Below are 26,525 nucleotides of genomic sequence, written 5' to 3'. Positions count from 1 at the left end.
TAGATTACCATTATTATGCAGTAAACTGAACTTAGTAATCAGAAGTTTGTTCTCTCTTTACTATTAATAGTTCATGAAATTTATTGTATTAGAACAAGCTAAAGAAAAAAATTCATGTAATGAAAACTGTCAGCTCAGTATTAACTAAAAGATTTTCTCTTGCAATTAGCTTTTTTAATTATGGCAGCAGCTCAACAAGTCCTCTCAATCTTAAAAAAATAGTATTTATAAAAAACAGAATTAGACAAACTCCCAGAATTTAACTGAATTTATATTTTCACCAGGTCCTGTAAACACAATTGTTTCATTACAAATTCATACTTTAGATGGTTCCGTACTCACATGCATTCATTCAAACTCATGGTTCCATATTCATATACAGGAAAAAAGAACAATCAATTTCTGTTCATTTAAATTTCAGGCCACTGTATTTATGACTCCAAGTTACAATTCAATATACAACAAATGACGAAACACTTTGTATTTACATCTTTAATCTATCCATTCAAATAACAACATTAATGAGCAAATTTTCAGTGTGCAAAATTTGACCTTTCATACTGCAACCTCCGTGAGATTACAAGATCAACGCCGGTTTTTCATCATAATATTGCTGGCACAAATAACTTGTTTTTTAAGCTAGCCACAGCGTATCACAGAACACCTGAAAACAGTATTTTTCATATTTTGTGGTACTGAAGAAGAAATTTGAGCTGGGGCAACTTTAAAGGCAATAATTATTATTATTTTTTTTCAAATTAAGCCAAAGAAAACCTGTTACTAATTAATTGTTGCTCTGTTTTCCCCAGATATTGGTAACACCAAAAACTGAAATCAATGAAGCTGAGATTTCATCATTTCCAGAGAATATATTTATTCTGATAAGTTCATTGCCATCTCTGCACTTATCCCAATGCATGAGAAGTAGTAGTCTTAAAATACTGAAAAAAAAATAGATACAGCTACACTTTAATTGTGCTTTAATGAGATCTAATTATATGAATGCAGCTGTGGATTCTATCAGAATTATTTCATATTTTGAAAATAATTTTTTTCTGATCTAATTTAGTCTCTCACATTTTTCCCTCAGTGCAGCTTGCAGTAAAGAATGAAACCAAACCCAAACTTTTTTTGGTTTATAACTTTTTTGCTCTTATGAAGAAATCCACTGAAATTTCTGTCAAAAGCTTATGAACCTTACTTCAATCTTATTTGAATGGTGCAACATGCCAGACAAGTATTTTTCAAACTGAAAAACTACTGCAGCAATACAAATTAGCTACTCCACAATCTCAGTATTGATCAGGAGTCATACCAGCAAATTGCTCAATTCTAACTCTTGCTTACCTTGCTATAAAAGCTAGATATTTAGCCCTTAAATGAAGCACCTCACTCCCTTTTAAATTTTGTTAAATTTTCTTAAGCTTTCTTTTACAGAGATTGACTTTTCTATGCAAACATTATGCCCTATTAGTACTAAATGTTTAAAGAAATGTGGTATGTTAACTTTGAAGTCTTTTAGCTTTACAATATAAAACCTGATCATTGGAAATGACTAAAAGCATGAAAATTAACAGTTTTTCATATTAATTCAATAAATTAAATATTTTAACTGTCTATCTCACACTATTTACTCCCCTGTAATGTACTTGGGGGTGTTTTTCTGTAACAGAGCTCTCTGTGTTGTCAAAACAGGAAGCAATCTTCACCGAGTTTAACACAAGGCAAGTCGTATTGGATTCTCAAGGTTTGCTTTCAAAGTCTCCAGAAACTTTGAAGCCAGTTCATCATCTACCACACGACCATCACTTGAAAGAGTCACTGTCATGAGTTGATGCTGCTTAAGCTTTTCATTCCCTTCTTCATCTTCCACAACCTTAAGTTCTGGTCTTGCTCGACCCACAGCTAGGATGCAGGCCTGTGGAGGGTTTATGACTGCAGTGAAATCGTTGATGCCAAACATGCCCAGATTGGAGATACTAAATGAAAAAGAAAAATAGTTATCAGTAATGTCAGAAATGACATCTCCTAGAAGAAGGAAATCCATATCCAATGACTACTGTGAGCTAATTTCTTTTTGAAGGCCAAACCTCTTAACTCACTGAAAAGATCTGAACTGGATTCCAGTTGGGCATATTCAGACTCCGAGACCTGGGATTTTTTAATTATAACTAATGCACCTTTTTCTAGAGTCCTATTTCCTTACAGGAATTCATCATTACATTATAGCACAGTGATCACAAAAGCAGTTGCAACACTTTTGCTGCCTGGGAATACACAGTAACATCCAAAGTTCCTTTGGGCAGATAAACGCATCATCTCCAAGGAAGCACTGGATGTATTGCAAGATACCAGAAAGCTACCAAAATAAAACGACTCGTGTAATTTCTGTCACTGGAGCTCTAACCACAGATTAAAAAAATAAAAAGTTACCTTCCCTTAAAATAAAAACCATACTGTTTTAATTGTAAGTGTGCCTACTATCTTCTGTAAATTGCTGGGCAAAAGATGACCAAGATAAGGAAATACATCTAACATAACATGAGAACTACACAGTCCCCATACGATAACATTTTAAAATGATATTCGTGGGCCCATAATGGCCTGTTTCAAAAACAATGTCTTCAGAGTACAGAAAAAAAAGCAAGAATAGAAAGATAAATGCTAAAAATGCAGAAAGCAGACAAGCTTACTTTCATAAATAGGGCTGACAGGAAAGTGATATCTTCAAATAAAACTTTGCCTATCCCTATTCTAAGCCAAATGCCTTTCAGATCAAACCTCACAACTTCAAGTTACAATAGCCAAACAGTATGTTTTGGGCATTTAGATTGTCATTCAGGCACAGAAAAGCCTTATCATGCCTTTCTCTCTTGAAAACTTTGTCTGTATCACCAGCTGGGAAGTGGTACACAAAGGAGGGCTGGACTCTTGTGATAGACTGTTCACCAGAGAAAGTTGGCCTACCATCTTCTCCTTCTGTTAAAGTTACTGCAAGAAGTAGAAAAAGATAATCTGTTACTCTCTCATGGGCCATTTGTGTTTAAGAAGACATCCATGCCTCCACTGTTGTATTTACATAATCTTTTTATACTGAAAGGTCTACAAATTTTATGACCACTCCTCCAGCATGACACAGCCACTTATTCAAGACAGGAGCAGCCCTGGCACACTCTACTATATATTACAGCAGTATTTCTGCAGAAGTGTCATTTTTAGCAGTATTCTCATCACAATTATTCCATTATAGAAGATAAGAATATTAATGATGATCGTTCAGACTTAACTTTTAAAAACTGACAAAAAGAGAGGTAAGCTAAAATTTGTTTAACAAAAAATGTTCCTTGATGATGCTGTTTAGCAAGAAATACTTCACTCAATAGAAAAAATATTAAATATATGCTAGTATTTAAAAATCTATGTGCTCCGGTTTTGATGTTTCAGTTAAAAGCAAATGGCAAGAGTTAATACCACAACTTTGCTATAGCACTTGTTACCCCTCTAGAGACATTCTTCTAGATGAATTCAGACAAACAGTGCATTACTGTATGCTGTGCTACCTCTGACAAAGAACTCTTTTTTAAATATTTATTTCAAAAACTATTATCTATGCATTCTCCTAATTAAAGGATGAAATTAAAGAAAAACAAGCAAAAAACCTTTCTTCTGCAAATTCAGAAAACTATGTGCAAATACAAAAGTCAGAACAGTCTTGGTGTGAAAAACCTGAATTCATCAAAAAAATGCAAAGCCTGAATCATAGCAGGCTCTGATGAAATAGACTTGTTGAAAACCAGTACCAAGATAATACTTTCCCCCAATACATGACATTCAGCCTAGGCTTAGCCCTCATAATCATCCCATGGAGTTTCATCCTAAATGAATCAAGATTTTAAAAGGTAACGCATTAATACATAGTAAAATGGCTGAGAATATAGCAGTTCTGAAACCACATTGCTTATATTAAACACTGCTAGAGAATGTTACCTAAAAGATCCTCCCTGGTACTCTTCAGGTAGCAGCTTTCCATCTCTTGCTTTCTTTGCTAGAGCCTAAGGAAAATGAAATAAGAAAAAGATGAGGAACAAGGAAAAGAAATTAAAGTGTCATAAGAGTTTCATTCTTTTTATTTCAGTGAGACGTTGTAAGTACCATACAGCCACAAAAAAAGTCATCTGCTTTTGGATTGTGGTGAGCATTTCAGCAACATTGTTGTTGTAGGTGCAGTGATTTTACAAAAAAGACTAGGACACAAAGCTTCATTTTCCCAACTATATTGGCTATTCAATAAAAGCTATTCTCTCACCTTATGAACTTTGCTTCAGTTTTCACAATGGAACCACAGTGTTTTTATATAACAGGAATATCTAGCAATATACTGATGAGACAAATTCACTGTATTCCCCTCAACATATTTGGTTTAAAAAATTGTCAGGTATCACTACAGAACTTTCTATTAGATGGAGAGAGAATATAATTCAGCCACGTTCAACGTAAGTAAGACTGCCCTTCCTGCAACCTCCATTTCATCCATGAGACTTTTCTGCTTCTAAACACAACAGAAGAAACTCTCCAGAAGAGTTTTCTTTAAAACACAGCCCAAGAAATTCATACCATATTCTAAGGTGATAATATCATAAAGTACATTATGCATCCCCTAGCATGTTTCTAGCTTAGTGGACTCCTTAGACAGAAGCAGTCTAAGGTCTACCAGTCTACCAGATGAGTAATTCTTGCAGTACGCATCACATCAGGAGGAAAGGACTGGGTGGAGCCCAAAAGAAATGGCACCCATACGTGGGTCACGAGACAGTTACTCAAGCCAGCAAGCTGTTCCTACACCTTTGTACAGAATCCAATGGAAAAGTGGTGACTGGAAATGTGCAGGGTGACTTCGCCATTAGTAGCAATCTTTTCCAAAGTTGGAGCTCTTCAAATGACAGCATAGACTGACATGGGAATATACAGAACAGGCAAATCTATCCTATTCACATGCAATACATTTAGTGCTTTTGGTATGTAATATATTTATTCTGCAGGTGGAAAAGTGCATGGAGAATGTCAAGATGTGACCGTTCCAGCATTATAACAGCATAAGACTAAAAGAAACTCTTCCAAAAGCACAGTCAGAGAAGTAGGCTCAGATCTCAGTTACTGGGGAAGACTGATAAAAGCAACAGTCTCTGCATTTTCCTCCTTCTGTGCAAAATAACAATTAGAGTTTCCAAGCATTTAATTATGTTAGGGAAATACAAGTGGAAGTGAATGGAAAAAAAAGAGCCTGATTATCACCTCACAAAAAAAAAGTAATATATCACATCTATGAAACTTTGTTGGAGAAAAAGATTCCAGGAATCCCCTCTGTTTTCTAGGAATTTTCTACTTCCTTTTTAGGAGTTCTACTGCTGCTTTCTATGATTTTTTCTACATTCTTTCTAGGAATCACCCTTCTTTCCAGGAATTTACCTTTCTGTCCCACATACCCTCTTTTTATTTTTTTTAATAAAAAAGCCTGATTTCTGGGAATCGCTCCCTCTCCATTCCACAGATTTTCTACATGCTTTCCATGGATATCCTATCACGTGCTCTCCAGGAGTATCTGTGTTTTCTAGAGACTTTTAAAGTGCTCTTTAGGAACCCTCTCTCCCACAGATGTGCTTTCCAAGAATCACATATGCTTTCTATGAATATCACCATCCCAAGAGGTCATTTCTATGAACCCTCACTGCCCTTTTTCCAAGGAATTCTTCCCCACCATGAATTTCAAAGAAATCCCTCTCTGCTTTCCAGTTTTCCAGCTGCTTTCCAGGCATTTTCCTCAGGATTTTTAGGAGTCCTCCTCCCTTCCCTCAGTGGGCTTTCTAGGAATTTTCCATGCCATTTCCAAGACCCCTCTCTTCCGTCAACATGATTTTTTTCCAGAAAAAAAAAAACCTTCCCCTTCTGCTGTTTATGGATTTTCCATGTTTTCTCAAAAATCCTAGATGTTTTCCAAGGATATACACAAATGCTTTCCTAGTCTCCAAAACAAGCTCTGAAGAAAACATTGTCCATCTACCCAGGTAAAAACTACACTGAACTAAAGCATTCGTACAAAAACCTTGGGAAACAGCATTATCTAGTTAATTCTTTTATCACTAGAACTACTAGCCTGATCAAACAAGAGTTTTCTATCCCAGTGCTACAAAACTGTAATAATTCCAGGTGTCTACAAATATCGTGTGTTTTTTTGTTGTGGTGGTTACCTGAATATTCTCAAAATATAAACCAAAAATAAACCAGCTCACCCATTCCAAGTTGCCTTTGGTCAACTAAATTGAATCAGTGACTTCATAAAAGCATGATAGATACATATATTTGTATATATTCACTTCTTTTCAGCAGGCGATCCCTACGGAATTACTAAATAGTTTGGTTTCCCCTTAAAAGTTAGTCTGAAGCACTAGTGCTAGGCAATGGAAACTTAAGTGATAAAGTAGTTCATAAAACAGAATTTAAATACAATCTACCTTAAAATCTCAGCAATTCCAATGGGACATCCTCTTTAAAATAAAGACTAAAAAAGGTATTGCTGTTCTACTATGACTAGCAAGAAAAGCTTTTTATATACACAAAAACGTTGTTTAGGTGTCAACTTAAAAGTAATATATTAACAAAAATGAAATAACCATGAAGACATCTTGTTACCAATTACTTCAATGTTTTTAAAACTACAGATACAAAAAAATAAGTTATAATTGCTTTTATGTATTGAACAGTGATTTTTTTTTAAATGAGCTTATAAGCAAGGTATGTACAACTTTTTTTTTTTTTTTTTTTAAGTAACCTTTGCTAGTTATGAAAGGCAGTTCAGTTTTCTCCAGTGAGGCTTGATCCTCAACAGCAAACATGGAAGAAACTCTGACTGTGAACTTAACTGTGGATGCAACTATTCTGTTTATTTAAAATCTGCATTTCTACAGCATTTCCTTACTGAGAGCTTCATAAGCATTAGTGTAATAATCATTGAAATTCCTTCTAAGGAATTTGTTTTTACCAATGTACATCTGTACAATGTCTGGAAATTATAAAACAACTATTATACTTGCCACTGGATCCGACAGAGATCAGCGATATAACAGCTCCTAGTGGAATAATGCTACTTCATACTATGTATGAGAAGTTATATTACAGCACAAAAACGGATTAATTCATGTCACAACTATAACTACTAACCAATTCATTATCTGTGCCGAAGTTTATCCAAGCTAGTTTATCCTCCACCCACATGCAAACAAAAAAGTCAATTCCATCATAGTTTCCACTTATGACAATCGCTTTTATCAGTTTTAACCAAGTGAAATAAACAGACTGCTTAATTCTATTGATGGGTATTTTCCACAAGAAATAAAATCTTGGCACATCTTTTTGAACCATTTTGTGAGACAAACCCAACCAGTACATGGATAGTAACATCCATGACACTGCTGGTCAAGGTAAACAACTGTCTTCCCTATATACATTTCTAAACAGCTTCCAGGCAAGGATCATAAAAGGCCACAGTAGTCCAACAATTGCAATGCCTTCAGCTTAAAACTAAACAGCAAGAAGCTTAAGGAAATCTCCTTCTTATGAATCAACCACTAAGTAATTCAAGCTTACACCAAGTTTTCAAAACTATGACACATTTTCTATGAATTTAAAAGTTAAATGGATACATTTAACTTTATTTTAGGCTTTTCTTCATCTCTAAATAATTATTGAACTAGGAGTTAATAGCCACAGGAATTGTGTTCACAAAATAGAGTCTGTATGAGCATGATACATATGTGCAATTGCATTACTCAAGTGATGAAAATATGGTACTAGGATGCGCGTGACCTGGAAAAAAGTTAGATTTAACATGCAACAGGAGACACATAGGTAACTTTCACAAAGAAAACAGATGCCAAAATACAGGAAAACTGGTGAAGAAACAGATACAGTTTCATAGTTTGTACCTTCAGAGCATGTGCGTGTGTGAGGGGTACATATTTGTTTCAATAATTCAGTGAAGTTGAGGAGCAAAATTTTGTTGGCGTGGATACCTGCAATCTGACTCAATGGCTTTTGTACAGAGTAGTTGTGACCTATGTTACACACATTCCATTTGAAATGAAAGGGAAATTGAAATGCTTACTTTATCATAGCCTATTCAACATAATGCATGAGTACGCTTTCATTGAGGGAGCTGTGGAACACAATTTTTGCTAAGAAAGGTTTGCAATACTGTGTCACAATATTAACATATTGGGGATGAAAACTGAAGCATATCCTATATTTCACTTCCAATAATGTTTTCCTTCTTGCCATTCTATCACTAATCACAAAGTAATTGAACAATCTCAGCTGACCTTCCTCATTGGCTGGCTAGAATATTAGTGAAATGATTTACTTTCACAACATGTGGAACATGAAAAAAGTCATACTAACCAGAAAATCTAAAAGACATCTTATTCAGAACATTTTGTGTGATGACAAGTCTTTTTTTTTTTTTTTTGTTACAACTCTGTTAGTTGTTCCCTTCTGCTTACGCAGACTATCATGATTTCTGTAGTTTTCAGTAAAAGACAAAAATTTATAAAGAATAGCTTCTGTCTTGTTTTAGGACACCTTCATGCCCTAGCAGCTACCTTCACTATATTCTCCAGATACTGCAGGCCTTACATTAGCACATATTAAATGACAAAGAAAAGCTCAGGTTAGAGCATTTCATCATTCATTGTGGTTTTGCCTGCCACAAAACACTTCCACTATGGCTGGAAAAATTGCCATGGATTCAAGTCACCAATTGGCACCTGGCCTATGCACAACATACTGCTTGTTTATAAGAGGAGTTTAATGTTTCCTTTGGGGTGACATTCTCAGTATGAAAAGTTGCAGAAAGTAATAAGTGCCATAATGTAACTGCACAGAATGTAACATGAGCAGCTACAAACAAATTTCTGGGAAAGGTAGGAAAACAAAACACAATCTCAAACCTAAAAATTGAAAATACTACAGAAATTAATATTACCTCATAAGAATTAGAGAAATACATTGATGGCATCAAAATGCAGAAGTCTGTACAGTTTTATTTTTCAAACAGGCTAGCTAGCCATCATGTTGTTTAGTTGCATGGTAAGTCATTGTTCATTAAAAATGATAAGTTGTAAAATTAATAGTAATTAATAATTAACTCTAAGGAATACTGAAACAGTTTTAGATCCATTTTGAAAATGCTTTTCTTTTTATTGATGTGTCATGCTACATTTTTCACTACAAGAAACTACATAGCTATTTTATTGCTCAGCCTACTGTACATTGAAGTCCTACCTTTGCAGAGGCAGCAATTTCCTGTATTCCCTTGGCAGCAACATCTTTTATGATCGGTGTAATGAGACCTCGGTCTGTTGCCACAGCAATAGAAATGTCAATGGACTGCAGCTGCCTGCAGCCTTCTCCATCCCAAGTTACATTCACATCTGGCATTTGCTAGGAAAAAAAAAAAGACAGCTGGTAGAAGAACAATGGTGCAATCAATTATCAAGAAAAAGGAAAATCCTTTAAGACACATAGCATGATACAGGCATTCACCAAATTAATTAGTGCATCACAGACTGCTGCTTGTAAATGAAGGCGAAAGATCAGGTCACACCTGTCATCAGGACTGCTACAAGCAGGACAAAAAAAATAATGAAATCACTGTAAAGCTCTAAGAATAGATTTACATGATTAGCTTGATTTAAACTTACTTTGACAAAAAGCATGAATACATACTCCAGGAACCAAAATAAACAATGGCAGGGGACCCAGAAGATTTCTTTTTGTGCTACTAGAGAACTAACAAATTATCAAAAGCCTCTAAATTCCTTCAGGAGTCACTGGCACCACCTTACAGACACCCAGAACACAAGTACCACAAAGCATTGTAATTTCTCCCCCCAAATAATTCACAGGATATTGACTTTAAAAGCATAGAAAACAGATCTTACCATACCCATGTGTTGTTTTCCAGTTTTGTCTCAAGCCTTACCCTCAACAAATAAAGCTAAAAGAGGAATATGCTGTGGGTACACTCATTGTTACTGGGATGAAGTTCGCCTAAAATGCATCAGAAATCTTTCTGCAAAGACCTCCAATTAAAATTCAAATAATATTTACTGATACTTTTAATGATTTTTTGTGAGTTTATCATATAAAGCTGAAGCAGCTCAGGGGAAAAGAAAAATAACAAACCAACATATAGGTGTAGTCTCAGGTCACTGATCAGAGATACTGTGAAGGTGCTATTTCCAGTAAGTACAAGATTAGTATTGAGTAACCTTAATGAAACTCAGAATTAGGAAATTGAAAACTGACACCACAGTGCAGAAGATATTCCAGAAAAAAAGTTATGGGAGGTACACACAGCTAAGCTTCATTCATCAAGACACTAACTAACACTATCACATAATTTATTTAATGGAAAAAAAGGAAGAAAAAAAATCAAGTATAAAAAACAATTAAAAATAATCCAGTCTGTGTATAGGAACTCTCATTTTTTGTTCCAGTTCTTCTTCTCTAACATAAGAGAAGGGGTAACTTGTCACTTCAGCATTATGGGTATAACTCCTGAACCATTGAGTACAATACTAAGTAACTGAATGAACGATATTGGCCACATAACATTAACCAATTTTAAGCAATACATTTCAGTCTAAGCTTCACACGTCATTAGGAGAAGATGAAAATTATGCTTCTGTCACAACTTGTCTAAGCCATTGTTGGAATGTTGGAAAATATTCATTGTTGGAATGTGGGAAAAAAAGAATATGTCCTGAAATCAAGTGTCTTAAAGCCCCAAATTGGATAATTAACCTTAAAAATGGTTGATAAGGGTTGTGATCGAAATACTCTAAGAATTTTAAAAATCAAGACTTTTTTTTCCAGAAAGTTATTTCATTGTTTCAACGACAAGCAAACAAACCTTTACCTGTATTACAGAGAAGTTTAGATTATCTAACCCACACATTTATAAATAACGTGGTTTTAACATTTTACCCAAACCAGAGTAGAGGTCTTTCCATATGTATATCTTTAATAACGTATGTAGGCTGCTATGCTCTTCACATAAGGGAAAATTAAGTCTGTTTTCACGTTGAGCTTAAATGTGAATTTCTTTGAATCACAGTTACACAAAGCTAGTTTACTATTTTAGATTTATTACTTTAGATAAATTTAAAAAGTAAACTTTTTAGAAAAAAGGGAGGGGAAAGGGGAGAAAATAATCAAAAGAAACTGCAATGTGGAAAACCAAGCATTTGAAATCTTATACCCAAATGAATGCAAAGGTCATAATATTTCTACAGAAAAAAAAATTCTTAAATCAGAAGACATAAAATAATAACTCCAAAACAAGTTTACATGGAAAGAAAAAGCTTTTGTTCAATTGTAAGACCCACTGTTTCCTTTGTCATCAGTGATTAAGAGTATATATTCACATCAAGTACTATTTTAACACAGTACAACAATGTAATGTGAATAGCAATAGAGAAAAATGTGTTTATTTTCAATAATTTAAGAATTCTTATATTCATTTAGTAACTGATGATCAATCATAAAATTCAATTATTAAATTATTGAAGTCAATTATTCACTTACCTTCAGAGTAACTGCTGTTGCCTTGATAATAAAATCATTTACAGACACTTTAATGTCATCTGCAAAAAGAAAAAAAATCATTGCCCTTAAGATGTGTTTATCAGACCTGTGTAATGAAAAGATTCCAGCAATTCAGCAGATTTGCTTCTTAGAAACATTGTCAGAAAGTAACTCGTCTTTAAATTACTATCATAAAAGTGAGAACACTTTCTCCCCTTAGAACAAAAGGAATATCAAGAAAGAGAAGTCTCCTCAGCATAGACATCCTTTCTAGCTTTTGATATAAAGTCAGAGTAGCTCTAATGAGAAGTATTCCATATGTGTTTTATGTTTCATATATTTACTTTCCATGTAGAAGACTATTGTAGGATCTAAATACACAAAGATAATACTGAAGACTGCCATTCTTTGTGTACTGTAATGCATAAACTGGAATAATTGCAAAGATCAGCTTTTGTTCAGCTATGAATCACAAGTATGTCATTTTCCAGTGACCCTTGTAGCCCTGCAATGTAAGAATTAGCAAGGTGAAGGCACCTGCGAATCCTTAAATTGAGTTAATGCTATCTTTTAAAGCAAGCTGCAAAATAATATGCAAGTAAGCAAGTTAATAAGCAAAACTACACACAAAGAAGTCAATATTAGCTAGAAACATATAAGGTAACCTTAAGTAAAAAAAAAAAATATATATATATATCCATTCCTCTTAAGCATAAGAAATACTGCATATCACTTAGTACATTTGTTTCCTTTCCCCCAAAACTTGGAAGAAGGAATGGAAACAATGCATCTTTCAAAGCTTTAGGAGACCAAGGTACTAATAATGATCATGGCTGCCAACAGAAGCAAAGCCTACAGACACAATGCAAAATATTCCATAGTTGCTATAGAATTATCCTGAAGATATGGTATTTACACAATATTAAATTCATCATGCTTATAATGAAAAAGGTAAATTACTCTGCTGCCATCATGACTGCTGTCACAGATCAAGAAGCAAAACTACTTAATTTTTGAGACTGACTTATGGCATGTAATAAATATACATGTCTTTAGGATTGCTTCTCTGATGGGAAAATCATTTACAGATAATTATGTAAATTTCTCAAGTGATCATTAATTTAGAGGAATTAACCAAGTGACCATTTTGCCACATAATTGACTTGCAATGTTAGCCATTAGAAGAAACCCAGAACTGTAATATAACACCAGGGAATCTACAAGTACCAAACTGGATTGACGGAACTTCAGCATGAGAAAAAAACTTGCCTTTTTAAATACATGTCAATTGTACTTCACTGATGTGAAAATTGGGTAGAAAGATTCTAGTCTGCATTGTTAATTTTGAAAATATTAAGAAATCCTATTGCACAGCACACTTAACTGATTTTTAAGAAAAACAAGAACTATTTTATTAATATCAAAGCATTCTTTGATTATTACCTATAACTTCCACAATATTTTCTAAACATACCATTTCAGTGAATACAAGTTGTGACAAAAAGTAAAAACTTCATTTCTTAGTCTTATACAAATATATTTTTGTATAAATTAAACAGTGACACATGAAAATTGGAATTTCCACGTTACATATAATAAGATTTATAGCGCTTGATTCAATTGTCAATGTGTATTTCAAAATTATCCAGTTCTCTGCATGAAAGATTTCTGTTTACCTACCATCTTAACATAGACTTAAGCATGTATCTAAGTTTTTTGTTGAAAGAGATAACTGCCTTACTCCCATTAACACCATTACTATCTGTCTTCAAGGGGAATTTACCATGCATTGGCTGGCAGGGGTTAAGAACTTTCTCTTCTTATCATGGATAAAGCCATTCTCAACAAGAATTTGAGAGACTGTATTAGCTTTCCCTTTTCCAATAAATCCAGTGAAGAAGCCAGCAAAACTAAAAACTTTAACTTTGTACCCGAAGGATAGTACACGAGGGTATTTTAATTTAAAGCTTCCCCTGTTATCTTTCACAAGAAGAGTTTTTAAGCCATAAAAAAAAATCTAAATAGTCCTGTATATGGGTGGAATAAAACAAAAACCAACTGGACAATGCATAGTCTTCTGCAGTTGTCTACAAACCATTGTGTTAGCTGGCAAAGTAACAGCTCTGTCTTCCTGTATCTTGACAAGCTACCCAGTTCCACTAATCACACAGGACTATAGCTTGAGTCCGACATATAAAAACCCCAAAAATACCATCATGCTCTGCCCACCACCTCCTGGACACAAGGTGATATGAACAAGGCAAAGTACACATTAGTACCACATGCAATAGTAAGTCAGTTTAACCACTAACCTTTGGCCAATTCAGTTCTTAATTTCAAAATAGCATCAATGTCACAGTCAGCAGCAGCATATGCATGAGGTATAGTAGTTTTAGACTCTGTTAATCTCTTAGCAATAACTCTTCGAATGTTGCTAGCTGGGATTTCTGTGAACGTGCCCTGAAAGAAATCAAATACTACACATTAAATATCAAGAGAGCAAACATACATTCCCTTTGCTGAAACAAAATTCCCAATACTGATGCGTTATCATTGGTGGCTCCCGTTCACTTTAAATTTCACCTATGAGGATCAGAAAGCAGCACATTCCAACTACAGAAAGTAACATGATTAAGATCAGTGAGTGTTCTAGTCTATTCCACTGAATTTGGATTAAATTAACAGGTTTTACAGAACAAAGACAGTTTCACTTTACAGTATAGAATTAATCCTAAAATTAATTCCAGCAGACGTCTTCAAAAAAGATATGTCCAAATATTCAGGCTTCAGTTCTCAGCCAGGGTATGTAAGCACTCTTCTCCATCTACCAGACCTGACATATTGCTCAGACTATGCTTGGTTCCCTATAGATTATAATACATATTTCCTCAGTGAATTACTACTTTTCCAGTTCTCAGAGTAGTTGCTTCAGACAGGTTTCACTGTATATCTTTTTCCTTATTCTTCCTCTCTCTCTCCCCAAGATACATTCAGTAATGTTTCAGTACAAAAAGTTTCCCCAACTTCTTCATAGAAGCAAATCATCTTTTAAGAAAGCAGTGGCTTTCAGCACTAAGCAGCAGTGGCAATATTTACCTCTAATAAAGTTAAGGACTTTAAAGAAACATTACCGGTGCAGCTGGTTGTCCTGGTGTGGAAAGTGGTGGAACTGCTGGCCTTGGATAAGCAGAAGTCACAGCTGTTGCTTGCGAAGCAGAAGGCACTGCACTAGGCTGGGGAGGAGCTGGAGAAACCACAGGTTTCAATTCACTGGGTTTGCCCTTCTGCTTCTCTTGCAGAAGTTTGAGAGCATCCCTGGTGATTAAACACAGTGAAATACTGACAAAGAAGAAACAGTTTCAAAAATTCCCAAAGTATTACTACTCCATCACTAATTTGTTGGGAAATTTTGTGCATTTAAATTTCTGTTGATAAACCAAACTTTAAGAAGATGATTTTTAAACTGATACAATTACTGTTTCTTTATTGATATCCTGAGTTACAGTAAATTATCTCATTAATTTCTATTAATAAAGTTTTTTTTGAATATGCAGTAACACAAAACATTTGTGTCAGAAAAGCATGTTTGTCATCACTAATTGTCAGTGTGTAAGACAATTTGTAAATTGCACTAACAATTCTTGTAAATAAGGTATCAGAGTACATTTACTTAGGCTATAAAGTTCTGAAAATCTCAAATACAAGCTATTTCATTTGTTATACTTGGGACCACTTCAACTAAACAAATTATTTTGTGATAATTATGGTAGGTTTCTAATGCTACTTTATAAATAATGGTCACAGGAAATTAAGCATTACATTTATCAATCATTTCTCTGTACCTTCCTGACATAAATATGCACAAACGTATAGGTAGTATACAAGTTCACACTTCATATACAGTTTGAAAGATAGCACCATGCTGAAGACATACATGTAAGGAAAACTCATATCCTTAAGCTACAATCCTATACCTACAAAGGTGCATTGCATTTGTATAGCTACATGCTAAATACTGTTGCATGTATGAGGTGAAACAGATAAAATTATATTTACACCAGTACTGCCAACTGCAAGTAAAATAAGCTACGCTAATAAAATCTGTCTCTACCAGGGACTTGGCAAAAGAGCTGTATCAGTCATGGATCACCTATCTTTATGCTCTGGATCTGATAACAAAACCTAGTATCACGTACCCTACATAATCCTCTATCACTTCATGAAGCCATCACCACAGTATGTACACAAAGGTTTATTACATAAATTGGTAGAGGAAATCAAAAGCAAGTGTAAAAATCAGACTACTGACAACCACAGCACGGCTTCTAAATATAAGACATACCAAACAAAAAGGCTTTCTACTTTCATTAATTACTGCTCAAGGGAGAGTTTATTCTTCAGTGAGTGTCAATAGTTTATATGCTATTAATTTTTTGTGAAGGGGCAAAATCTCAGAACCACAGAACAATGTGAATGGACTTGTATTTTTTCTTAACAATAGCAATCCAGAGCCAAGAATTAAAACCTGAAAAGCTCCTTGTTTTCTATATATCTATTACTCTTTGCTGAGTAATTCATCACTAAAGCTGTTACTTGTTTTTTCCAGAATTACATGCTAGCATTTCTTTTAAAAGTATTTAATGTTTAACATAATTACCACATGGGAGGGAGAAAGATGGTTAGATTTCACTGAATAAAAACCGTCTCTAGCATTACAATTTCAGATTAAAAAAAAAAAAAAGTAACTACATGATGTAATGCAACTTTCCTACTTAACATACTACAAGCTACCAAAAATCACTTAAGGGTTTTAACTTGGCAGCCATAAGACAGACCATCTGTTCATTATATTATTCCCATATTACATAGGATAAAGCTTTAATAACTTTTTATATATTTAAAGTTAAGAAAATGTTTTAAAATTACTTCCATGTATTATACAAATGGCATACGAAACAGATGGCCCTACCTACCATAGCCAAGTCAAAATGCTTTAATGATTTTGATAGCTTTCAGTGTGTTAACTGAAAAAAATATTGCTAGAATTGAGCTTATTTTTAGACTAGAATATTTACTGAGGAGTTTTTGAATTTCGCGCAAGTACAAGATAGACATTTTTTATTTTTTAAACGACCTACTCCACATGACTTAACAGATTAAAGAAAAATAGGCAGATCAATATTATGACTGTCATGGGTGCAAGACTGGGAGCCTGAACATAAGATGGAGGAGGCACCACAATATATCAAATTAAACATTTCTGTACAACGCCAAGAAGTGACATCTCATCAAAACTGGAAAGGAAAGATGTGACCATCCCTTCCAAGCTACTTTATAAACCCCCTATCAATACAGGATAGTAATGAAGAAACATGAGAGGAGTACAGAAACATGAAAGAGAGCAATCTGCCCAGAGAAGATACCAGAGCTTGGTGAACATTTGTTAAACAACAGTATGCTATACCCTGCTGTTATTATTAGAAGAATGCAAATTAAGGCAACTCTTCAGTTTAACCACTACTACAGAAATGTGCAGACTAACACTTTCTACTTCATCATGTTGGCCAAAAGATAAAAAACAGCCACAGTAAACTGTGTGTTTTGTGCTCAAAATATACTTTACATCCTCTAATTTGTCCATTTCACACACACTACTAATAATCATTGAAGATCCAGCGTTGGCACCATGAGATTCACATACTGACAGTAGCATACCCTGGTGGCAGTTATTGTTGCTAAATTTCCTCAGCCTCCTTTCACCTGAACATCTGATTACTGTTTTCATAGATTTCTTGGGAGAGGGAAAAGGTGAGCTGAGAATGCTACACACAGCTTCTACTGCACCATCAGTGTTATACAAGGAACTCATTCCCCCATAGTGACAGCTGATAAGCTGTATGAAGCATAGATACCAATGCAGGTCTGCACTTTATAAATACATTCACTCGTTGGAAACCCATTACTACATCAGTGTCCTATATCTTATTTGCAAGGGGAAAACATAAATGCCTGCGAAATAAATGTCTCTGAAATCCTCAATCACACCTAACTTAGTGACAGCAGGTAGGAAGGTATAGATGGAACGAACATGGCCTCAGAAGACCAGTTACTGCTGGTAACTAACATGCCCACCTTTTACTGTTTGCATTTACAAATCCCTACCTCATCAGCAAACATGATGAGAAAGGGCAGAAGCAGTCTGAGACAATCAACAATTTTAACATAGTGTCCAAAAACAGTGTCTGAGCGGATGACTAGAAACGTGGTGTAACAGAAGTTGACTTACTTTCTGTTAATACATTAATTTTCTAGCATATTTCTGAAGAAAGCACAAGACACTGCTTGAAGAAAATAAACCACGCCAGAACAAAACCAGTCAGAACAAGGAATATAGTAATTAAGACTTGTAGGAAATGAACTATCAGCCCACTAAGGGAGCAAATTGTGACAGAGAAAACTATCAAGTGAAATCACCAATTTCTGTTAAAAGTAAATTTTACAGTGCATTAAATCTAAAAATACAAAGTTGAGGGAAAAGAATCTTGCTTTCTTACATAACTCACTATCCTTGTTTGCTTCTTGTAATCTCAAACTTGGATTTTAACAACGTTAAAAAGTCTTGGGTTTAACCAAGGAAACTTGGTGTTTAACAGTGAAAATCGAACCTGCTACAATCCCTTGAAGAATTGATCACTACTCTAGTTAGAAACAAGACTATGAGTCACTCAGCTATGAAGTATGGCACTTATTTAACAGGAATCTCAAGTTAGCAAAAGTAGTATTTCCCTGAATGTCTGTAGAAGCTTTCTACAAAAAAAATCTGCAAACATTTCATTTCCAAGTGTAATAGCAGAGCCTGGAGGCACCTGAAAGGCTAATACCATTTCAAAGGAATGGTTTAAAAAAAATCTGTCTGCATTTTAAAATGTATTTTCAAACTCAAGTCTTTTGTATGAAAGAGATGTTTTGAAAAAATAAGATTGTTAGTCAGAACATTTTCATAGTTACAGAAATCTCTTTGCTACATCTCCATGACAACTGGGAATGTTAATTAGGTGTTTCTAAGTCCTAGAGGGTTTCCACCTGCCGTAGACTACAAACGCACCACAAAATACCATTACAATTGCATAATGAAGAAAATATCTGATAATTTGTTGCTGTACATAGCACATTCTATCCATTCAAATCCCTATTTTCACTCAATTCAACCAAAGACTATATGAAAAAGCTTTAAAACAGAATGAACTTCCATAGTCTGCTTTTCCAGTACATTTCAGTTACACTAACCTAGCTTTGCATGGAAACAAAATTACAGCAGCTAACAAGGGCTGCATAGGTGAATGATGGCTTCAGTCAAAAATAACATGTTGACTTAGAACAAAACCAAGAATTTCTACAAAAAGTTATCTTTGATAGCTTTACACACAACTAATGCAAGGATAATATATCATTTCAAGGCTAAGCATTCTGAATCTACCACAATACCATTTTACACGCAAGCTCCTACCTCCAAGGGTTGAGTGTTAATCAGTAGAACAGAATACTCAAAATAATATTAAACTACAAGAACACTGATCACAACAAACCAGAGCTGTAAACATTCCTTGTACTAAAAATAGGAAAAATAACAACAACAAAAAAACACAAATGGGAGAAAAAACAGAACTCTGGGATTTCTTTCATACCATACATACATTTCATTGCTCTCCCCAGTTTAACAAAAAGGAGAGCAAATTAAATCCTGACAGATTTCATAGTTTAACTTCAATGAAAGAAGAAAAAGATCTGAATTCATCAAAGAATAGGAGCTGAAGAAAAAAAATCCGCTATTGTTTCGTTTTGGTTCTGTATCTCTAGTAGGGAATAATAGTTTAGATTCACAACAGTAGCGAACACTGCTGTCAAGGCACTGATAGCCACTGTTAATGTGACAGCAGTACCATACAATCCACATTGAATATAAAAACAAAAATCTATTTGTTTTGAAGTTAAAGGCTTCTCCTAACCTATTCTCCCCATCTGCTTGACAGGTTCTTCAAATTACACTAGGCAACTCCTCCAAAGAAAAACATAGAAGAAAAAGGTGGCTTTTATGAAAATAGACTTTTCAATTTCATGGAGATTGCTCTGGGTTCAAAGGAAGAAATAAAGGAATATGAGGTTGTATGTTTACTGAAATATCTACATACTCTTTAGTGAAGATTCCTCGAGGCCCAGAAGGTGTAACATTGCTTGGATCTAGTCCATGTGTCTCCAGAATGTTGCGAGCCGCAGGACTTAAGCGAACCCTAAGGAAATGAGGAGGAAAATTAACTATTTAAAACAGTAAGGTTTACTTCTCTTCTTTACTGTAAGAGAAATTATACAATTTATGCTGTATCGTGCAAGCAACAGCTGAGGAAGAAAACAGTTCTATGCAAAAGCTGTGATCTTAATACTAAAGACAGACTCTTCCCCCTCACCAAGCTTCAATACCAGGTTGAATTTAAAAGCACAACAGTGACTTATAGGGACCAAAATAAAGACTGCAAAACCCATCTTCAAATTTTCCTTCCACAGCAGTATAGCGGGAAAGGATTATCAGTGCAGAACCAAATACATTCTTTAAGACTAGCTTGTAGTAACATAAAAAATGAGTTTCAGGAACCTGGACAAAAGGGTTGCTCATCTCTACTATTTGTTTGGCTAGTTGGCTATTACTAATGCAGTTTAATTCTTATTCTAACATTATTTTTTCCCTAGCTTTCATTTTATTTTATAGTATTGATTTAATGAAGCAGATGCTCTTTGGGAAAGCAAGTCATATAGATGTAGCTGCATAATTCAGTATCTGCTTTGGAAGACTAAATATGAATTCATCCCACACTCAGACATATCTATTTGTTATTTCCTGAATGAGAATGTTTGCACTACATCAAATTTAAGGACTGTCCATACGTCCTTGTCAAAAGAACACATCACAAATGATCATTTGATGCCAAAGATGCTAATGCATCTCTGGAATTAACAGCTGCAGAGAAACAGTTGCACATTTGACAAAAATACAAAACTTAATCCTTTCAAGTGCATGGATAATTGTCCTCCTACAGGTAATATTTGGGCATTGACCAAACGACCACTCAGTTGGTTCCATGCGTCTTTCACTTGCATTAGAATAGCTCAAATGATGGTATCAAATATGAACATAGCAAACAAGATTAGCAAAGTACGGAGGTTTAAAAACAAGCAAACAAAAAAAATCCGCAAACAAAGCGCAAAACCCCAAACAAATGAAAAAAAAAAATCAAACCAGAACAGTTTCAGTAGCAGATGCTGCCAAAATGAGAGTTCCCCATTCTTTTCTTTAATAGACTGACTTCACAGCTTTTATGTTATCATAATTCACTCGAAGTGGAGAGTAACACCCTTGGTTGACTTGATATTTTGTTTGTTTGCTTGTATAACGACATAACCTAGTCAAAAATCTCCATCACAGTCATTTATAAACTCTAATGTGAAATTGCTGTTTGAATAAAACTCTTCAGTTTGGATTATCTGCAGCAATGTCTAACATGCAGCCTGAAACACAAACCTGTGATACATAGATTACTGTTACCTGCTTAACACTTTGGGGTTAATCTTCTAAGATGTTTGCAAATTCTTACCATACCCAAACATATAAAAAACAATCAACAACAACAACCAAAAAAAAACAACCTAACAAAGAGCACACAAGCTCACGATCTTGAGTTTTTCACAATTCTGTTAGGAAACTGATAATATTCCTTTTTCATAATATCAAAAAGTGGAAGAACTTAGCATGTTTGGAGTGAGCCATTTGTTGTTGTTTGCCTCCTTTTTTTAAGGAAAAAGATAAAGCAAGTTAAAGATAAACTGATCATCTCATGATAAGTATCTAATAATAAGCATTAGCATCCATCATATGTAAAAACAACTTTTTCCTCATCTAATCTTAGAATACTTCATAAAGCAATTATGTATCAGAATAAAAGCACATTAACAGAAGTTGCTCTAATAAACATATGTTGCTTGAATTGACTTTTTGGGAGTACAAGCAGAAAAATATTCTGAGAAGGCAAGCTTTATTACATCACACATACTGAAACACTCTCTTAAATAATAGCTTTATACTAGGTAAGAAGGGAAAAAATACTCTTCTTGGTTCAGCTCTACTGATCTAACTGAGGAAGTGTTCCATTTCATAATGAGCACAGAAACTCACTGCAATTTTCCAGGTGGATGTTCCAGTTTAGGAGGAGGGGCTGAAACTGAAGGACTTGCAGGAGTTGAAGTAGGTGCAGCTGCTGGTGGAGCCAGAGAAGATGGATCACTAGCATCAGCTGGTATTTCAACCTGCTTCCAGTCCTGTCCTTCTTCTACCAGCAGACCAATTAGCGAGCCCAAGCGTACATTTTTGCTTCCTTCTTCCACCTAAATTTAAAGCAATGAGAACATTAAGTTATATATTGCATTGTCTAGACTAACATGACTAAAAAGGGTAGATGTAAAAATTTCAGGCATATTAATGACACTTCATCAGGAAAATATATCCCATTTTATTTCTACTATTAATAATGAAGACTCGTGACAGAAATTAAGTACAGCTGCTATTTTAAGGTGAAAGGGAAATATTAACTTACATTAATGCCTCAAAGTTCCATACATCTAAAGTTAGCTAGCATTCAGAAGTTAAAGTGAGGACACTCAGAGTACCACTGGGAAAAAAAAAAAAAAAAAAAAAAAGCCCTGTTAGCTACTGAAAATGAGTGTGGATGCCTACCTAATCTTTGGGAACAAAGCCTGAAAATTTTGCTAGTTATGTACAGCAAGATACTTTGAGATATCCACACTGTAACTAGTAATGGCACTTTTTAAAAACACAACTTTGTAAATTCAGAAGTTAAAAAACAGAAGCCCCAACCCCATAACAACAACTTATTTTTGAAAAAGGTAACACTTGCTTCATGCTATCATCCACTGCTAAAATTTGTCTATTTTAACATAACTGGTGTCAAATAACAAGTGTGTCCCAAAGAATACGCCAGCACATGTGATATACAACTCACTATTTCAGATAACATCTGAACAGAAATCTTACAGAAAGAACATAATGTAATTAGACCAGATAAGGCCAATCTGTTCGAGATGTTCCTCTCAAAATTAAAAGACATTTCTGTACCACAATCAAAATAGCTTTTATGATGCTTTGGGAGATAAAAGCATGGACTTTAAAAACAAACAAACAAAAAAAACAAACAACATTGACTTAACCTAATGAAGGGCTTCACAATAGGATAGTCTTATGGTCTTTGAAATGGTTGCAGAAGCAGAACTCGTTAGATCCTCAAAAGCAGTAATGTTTCCAGGGCATCATGCCATAAGTTAAAATAGCTCTTGGGACCACAGGTAGCCACATATAACTTAGACTGTACCAAGCCCAAACAGAGTTAATTTCCAAACAACAGAAACACAATAAAGCTCTACATAAAGCCATATTGCACAAACATTTGCCTCAGACAGAGTTAGTACACATCTATCTGCACTGCTGACATTTTGACCAAGAAAATGCAAATCACTGTCAAATGTTTGAAAAGTCCAAACTAAAAACCAGACACAAAATAAATAGATACACACAGCACTGAGTGTAATATTGTTCTTATTAGTTTCATCAAGTTTTGTAGACACCTAAACGCTAAGTAGAATGCTGTAAAACTGTAAAAAGTGTACTAGGCAGATGCAGATACTAGAACATTATTATTCAGGGAACACGGTTGTCGGCACACTTACCTCCTCTGTCAGAACACATCAGATTTCACTGGATTACCTGTCCCCCTCCCTAGAAGGGCCAACACTAGATGTAAAAATGAACAGCAAAGCCAGTCTGTTCTGAGTATATTCTCATAAAACATTTCACATTTACAGCTTTGTCAGTCCACTTTGTCTTCCCCCAGGAACACTACATAAATTTTGGTGTAATACTTCTTTTTAAAAGTGTATTCATTACATGAGGAAAAAAAAATCTAAGACAAATCACTATTTCTTGTCTGATCTCTTGATGCACGTTTCTCCATTAATACTCTGAAAAGCTTTATTTGAGAAAAAGGTCTGAAGTGCTCCAGATTTTACCATGGTGTTTTTTTGTTTGTTTTTTTTTTTGAGGTGAGTTTAAAGTACCTGGGAATAAGAGAGTGCCAAGCAAAACTCACAAACTGCTTAGTGTAAAGCTGAAAGACCCTATAACAGAAAGGTCCGTTGACAAGCATATTTGTATAACTGGATAAGCTTGCAGTATTACTACCACTCATAACCAAATAAAACAGCAGCTTGAAGCAGATGCAAACACGACCTACCTAACACAGCCACTGAAAACACAAGAAAAAAGGGTAAAACAAAAAAAAAACTATGCTATAAACAAACAAAAAACAAACCTGAAATTATTCACTCTAATCATTTTACAGCATTATCTTATTTAGCACTGAACAAGGCATTTAAAAACCTCCATTTGTCAGAATAGTAATCAGATGTTTGATGCTGAATACAAGACTCATACCAATGACAACACAAATGTCCCACAAGTTCAAAATAGTTCCCATGCTAATATGTAGCAGCAGTGTTTTGTTTTTTTTTTTTTGCAAAATAATTTTTTTTTTTGCATGTTTTCATTCCTTTGCAAAGGCATGCATGTACAATAAAGAACAGCTCCATTTTAAGAAGCAGTCCACGTATTGTACCTGAACAGACCAGTAAGCACTAGGATATGCTTGTGGTGTTAATTCTTCATTGCAATTTTGGTCTAGGAGTGCTTTAATGGAGCTATGAGTGCACATGCAGAAATCCAACAGGAATGGTTGACCATTCAGTAATATAACAATTCTACTAGTCAGAGTTTGTTTATAGACCAGCATTGCATGAACATTCAAACCCACCAACAGTCTTCATAGTGAGCCTATTGTGCTTTTTTCTCATATTCATTACTCCTCAAGATAAACAGCTGTGAAAACTCCAGCATTCCTTCATTTCTAGTACAAGTTTCCAACACAGATGAACGCACAGTTTATATTTTTAAAAACACGTGTGTTTAAAAATATTTTCAAAAAATAAGAATACACGCATACAGCTTTTGCAGCTCAGAACAGAGAGACAAGAGTTGTATCGGTTAACTTTTCATCTCCTGGATTTTTTAATCACATCTTCTGTATTTCCAAAATCCACAATACCAGAAGACCCCTTTGCATAAGCCTCAATGAACCCTGGAATCTCAGATTTAGAAAGAGCTAAAATAAGTAGTTTCACAATATTTCTATTGCTCTACATGTAAGCATAACCCAGAAGGTTCTAAAAAATCCTAGCTTAGCTGACAAATCAGCAAAGCACAGCTGAGCCATGCCAGGGAGAAAAAGCTGGAGGTTACTCCTCTATGCAATTAAATTTTCCTCTGAGCAAGTACAACTGCAGCACAGTGGCAGGTAAGGTGGACAGAACTCATGCTGGCTGACCACAGTGGAAGCTTTATACGTAGTAGTTTCTGTTCATAGCAATTCTCACTTAGGTCACGAATGAGAAAATTGTAATGGATTTTAAATACAGTTCTTTAAAACGATCATTCATCCCCTGTTTTCAGTCCAAATTGAACTAAGTATTTTAGGCAAAAAAGTCACAGTTAATTTAAGAACTAACACTACTGAAAGAGTAATCACCTTTCTGAAATTACCCTTCTAAAATTTTCATTCACTCATTTAAGTTTTTAGTGCATTTTATACCAAATCAGACGTGATCATTAAAACACAGATTCAGAGAGAAAAGGAATGTATGTGTAAGGACCTATTTTATTCTTAGCCTGCTCTTTCTTATACATACTTGTAGCATATAGTCATAAAAAGGGGTTAGATTCCTTTAATCTAATGAACCTTACCTCTTTAAAGGTAAAAAAACCCACAGTGCTAGTTTGCATTTATTTGATTCAAGTTTTCCGCTCAGTTAACATAGTGCAGAACTGTAGCTGGAATCAAACAATTTAAAACCGTTGCCTTGTTTCTTTTAGGAAATGAATAAACTTCAACTGATTTGACCGCTGAAATGCGAATAAACTTCAACTGATTTGACCGCTGAAATGCATTATACTTGTTCTTAATTCCCCATCAGCTACATCACATGAAACTTCTGAGATGGGCTTTGAAAGGATAGCCTTTTCAATATGAAATCATCTCCCCATCCACAAACCTGAGCATAACGCCAAAAATTTTGCACAGAAGTCCACTGAACATCCAGTATAGTGCAGGATACTGCAAAAAGACTATTAAGAACTGTACTTGAGCTAAAAAAAAAAAAAAAAAAAAAAAAAAAAAAAAAGAGAAAAAAAAAAAAGGAAAAATCACATCCTATTGCTCCCCTATTATTCCAGTTCCCCAAAACATCAGGCAATTAGATCAGGCAATTCCAAAATATCGCAAGTCAGGCAGGCGGGGCAGGAGGCCGGCGGGGCTGACCAGGAACGTTCTAATGGAGATTAGGCGGAAACAGAGAGTGTTTCGCTACTGGAAGGAGGGCCAGGTGTCATGGAAAGAATACACGGATGCTGTTCGTGTTTGTAGGGAGAAAGTTCGAGTGGCCAAAGCACAGCTAGAGTTGAAGCTGGCTGTGTCTGTGAGAGAAAATAAAAAGGGTTTTTTTTAGATATGTAAATGGAAAAAGGAGAACTAAAGAATACATAGGGCCGCTCCTTGATAGGGAAGGTCTCCTCACAGACGATGACGTAGGCAAAGCAGAGACGCTTAACGCCTTCTTTGCCTCTGTCTTCAATGCCGATGATGGGCTTCAGGACCCAGGGTGCCCTGAGCTGGAGGGCCGGGACGGTGGGGATGACAAACTCCCAACTGACCCTGAAC

At 35.0% G+C, this 26,525-nt stretch overlaps 1 protein-coding gene across 2 annotated transcripts in view; it reads right to left on the bottom strand.

Moving 5' to 3' along the window:
* Positions 1 to 253: 253 nt before the first annotated feature.
* PDHX (pyruvate dehydrogenase complex component X) overlaps positions 254 to 26,525 on the bottom strand; it is a 43,368-nt gene continuing 17,096 nt past the window's right edge. For both annotated transcript variants that reach the window (XM_032188259.1, XM_032188258.1), the window contains exons 4-11: positions 21,863 to 22,071; positions 19,830 to 19,928; positions 14,772 to 14,955; positions 13,953 to 14,100; positions 11,641 to 11,699; positions 9,334 to 9,492; positions 3,988 to 4,052; positions 254 to 1,979 (exon numbers count right to left, since the gene is read on the bottom strand). In XM_032188259.1, the coding sequence (XP_032044150.1) occupies positions 1,715 to 1,979; positions 3,988 to 4,052; positions 9,334 to 9,492; positions 11,641 to 11,699; positions 13,953 to 14,100; positions 14,772 to 14,955; positions 19,830 to 19,928; positions 21,863 to 22,071 (1,188 nt within the window). In that variant the 3' untranslated portion in view covers positions 254 to 1,714. The remainder of the gene's footprint in view (positions 1,980 to 3,987; positions 4,053 to 9,333; positions 9,493 to 11,640; positions 11,700 to 13,952; positions 14,101 to 14,771; positions 14,956 to 19,829; positions 19,929 to 21,862; positions 22,072 to 26,525) is intronic.

This window comes from Aythya fuligula, chromosome 5 (genome assembly GCF_009819795.1).
Source record: "Aythya fuligula isolate bAytFul2 chromosome 5, bAytFul2.pri, whole genome shotgun sequence".
Classification (NCBI taxonomy): Eukaryota; Metazoa; Chordata; class Aves; order Anseriformes; family Anatidae; genus Aythya; species Aythya fuligula.
The sequence above is the reverse complement of the archived record's forward strand: the minus strand, read 5'-3'. Positions and strand labels throughout refer to the sequence as shown.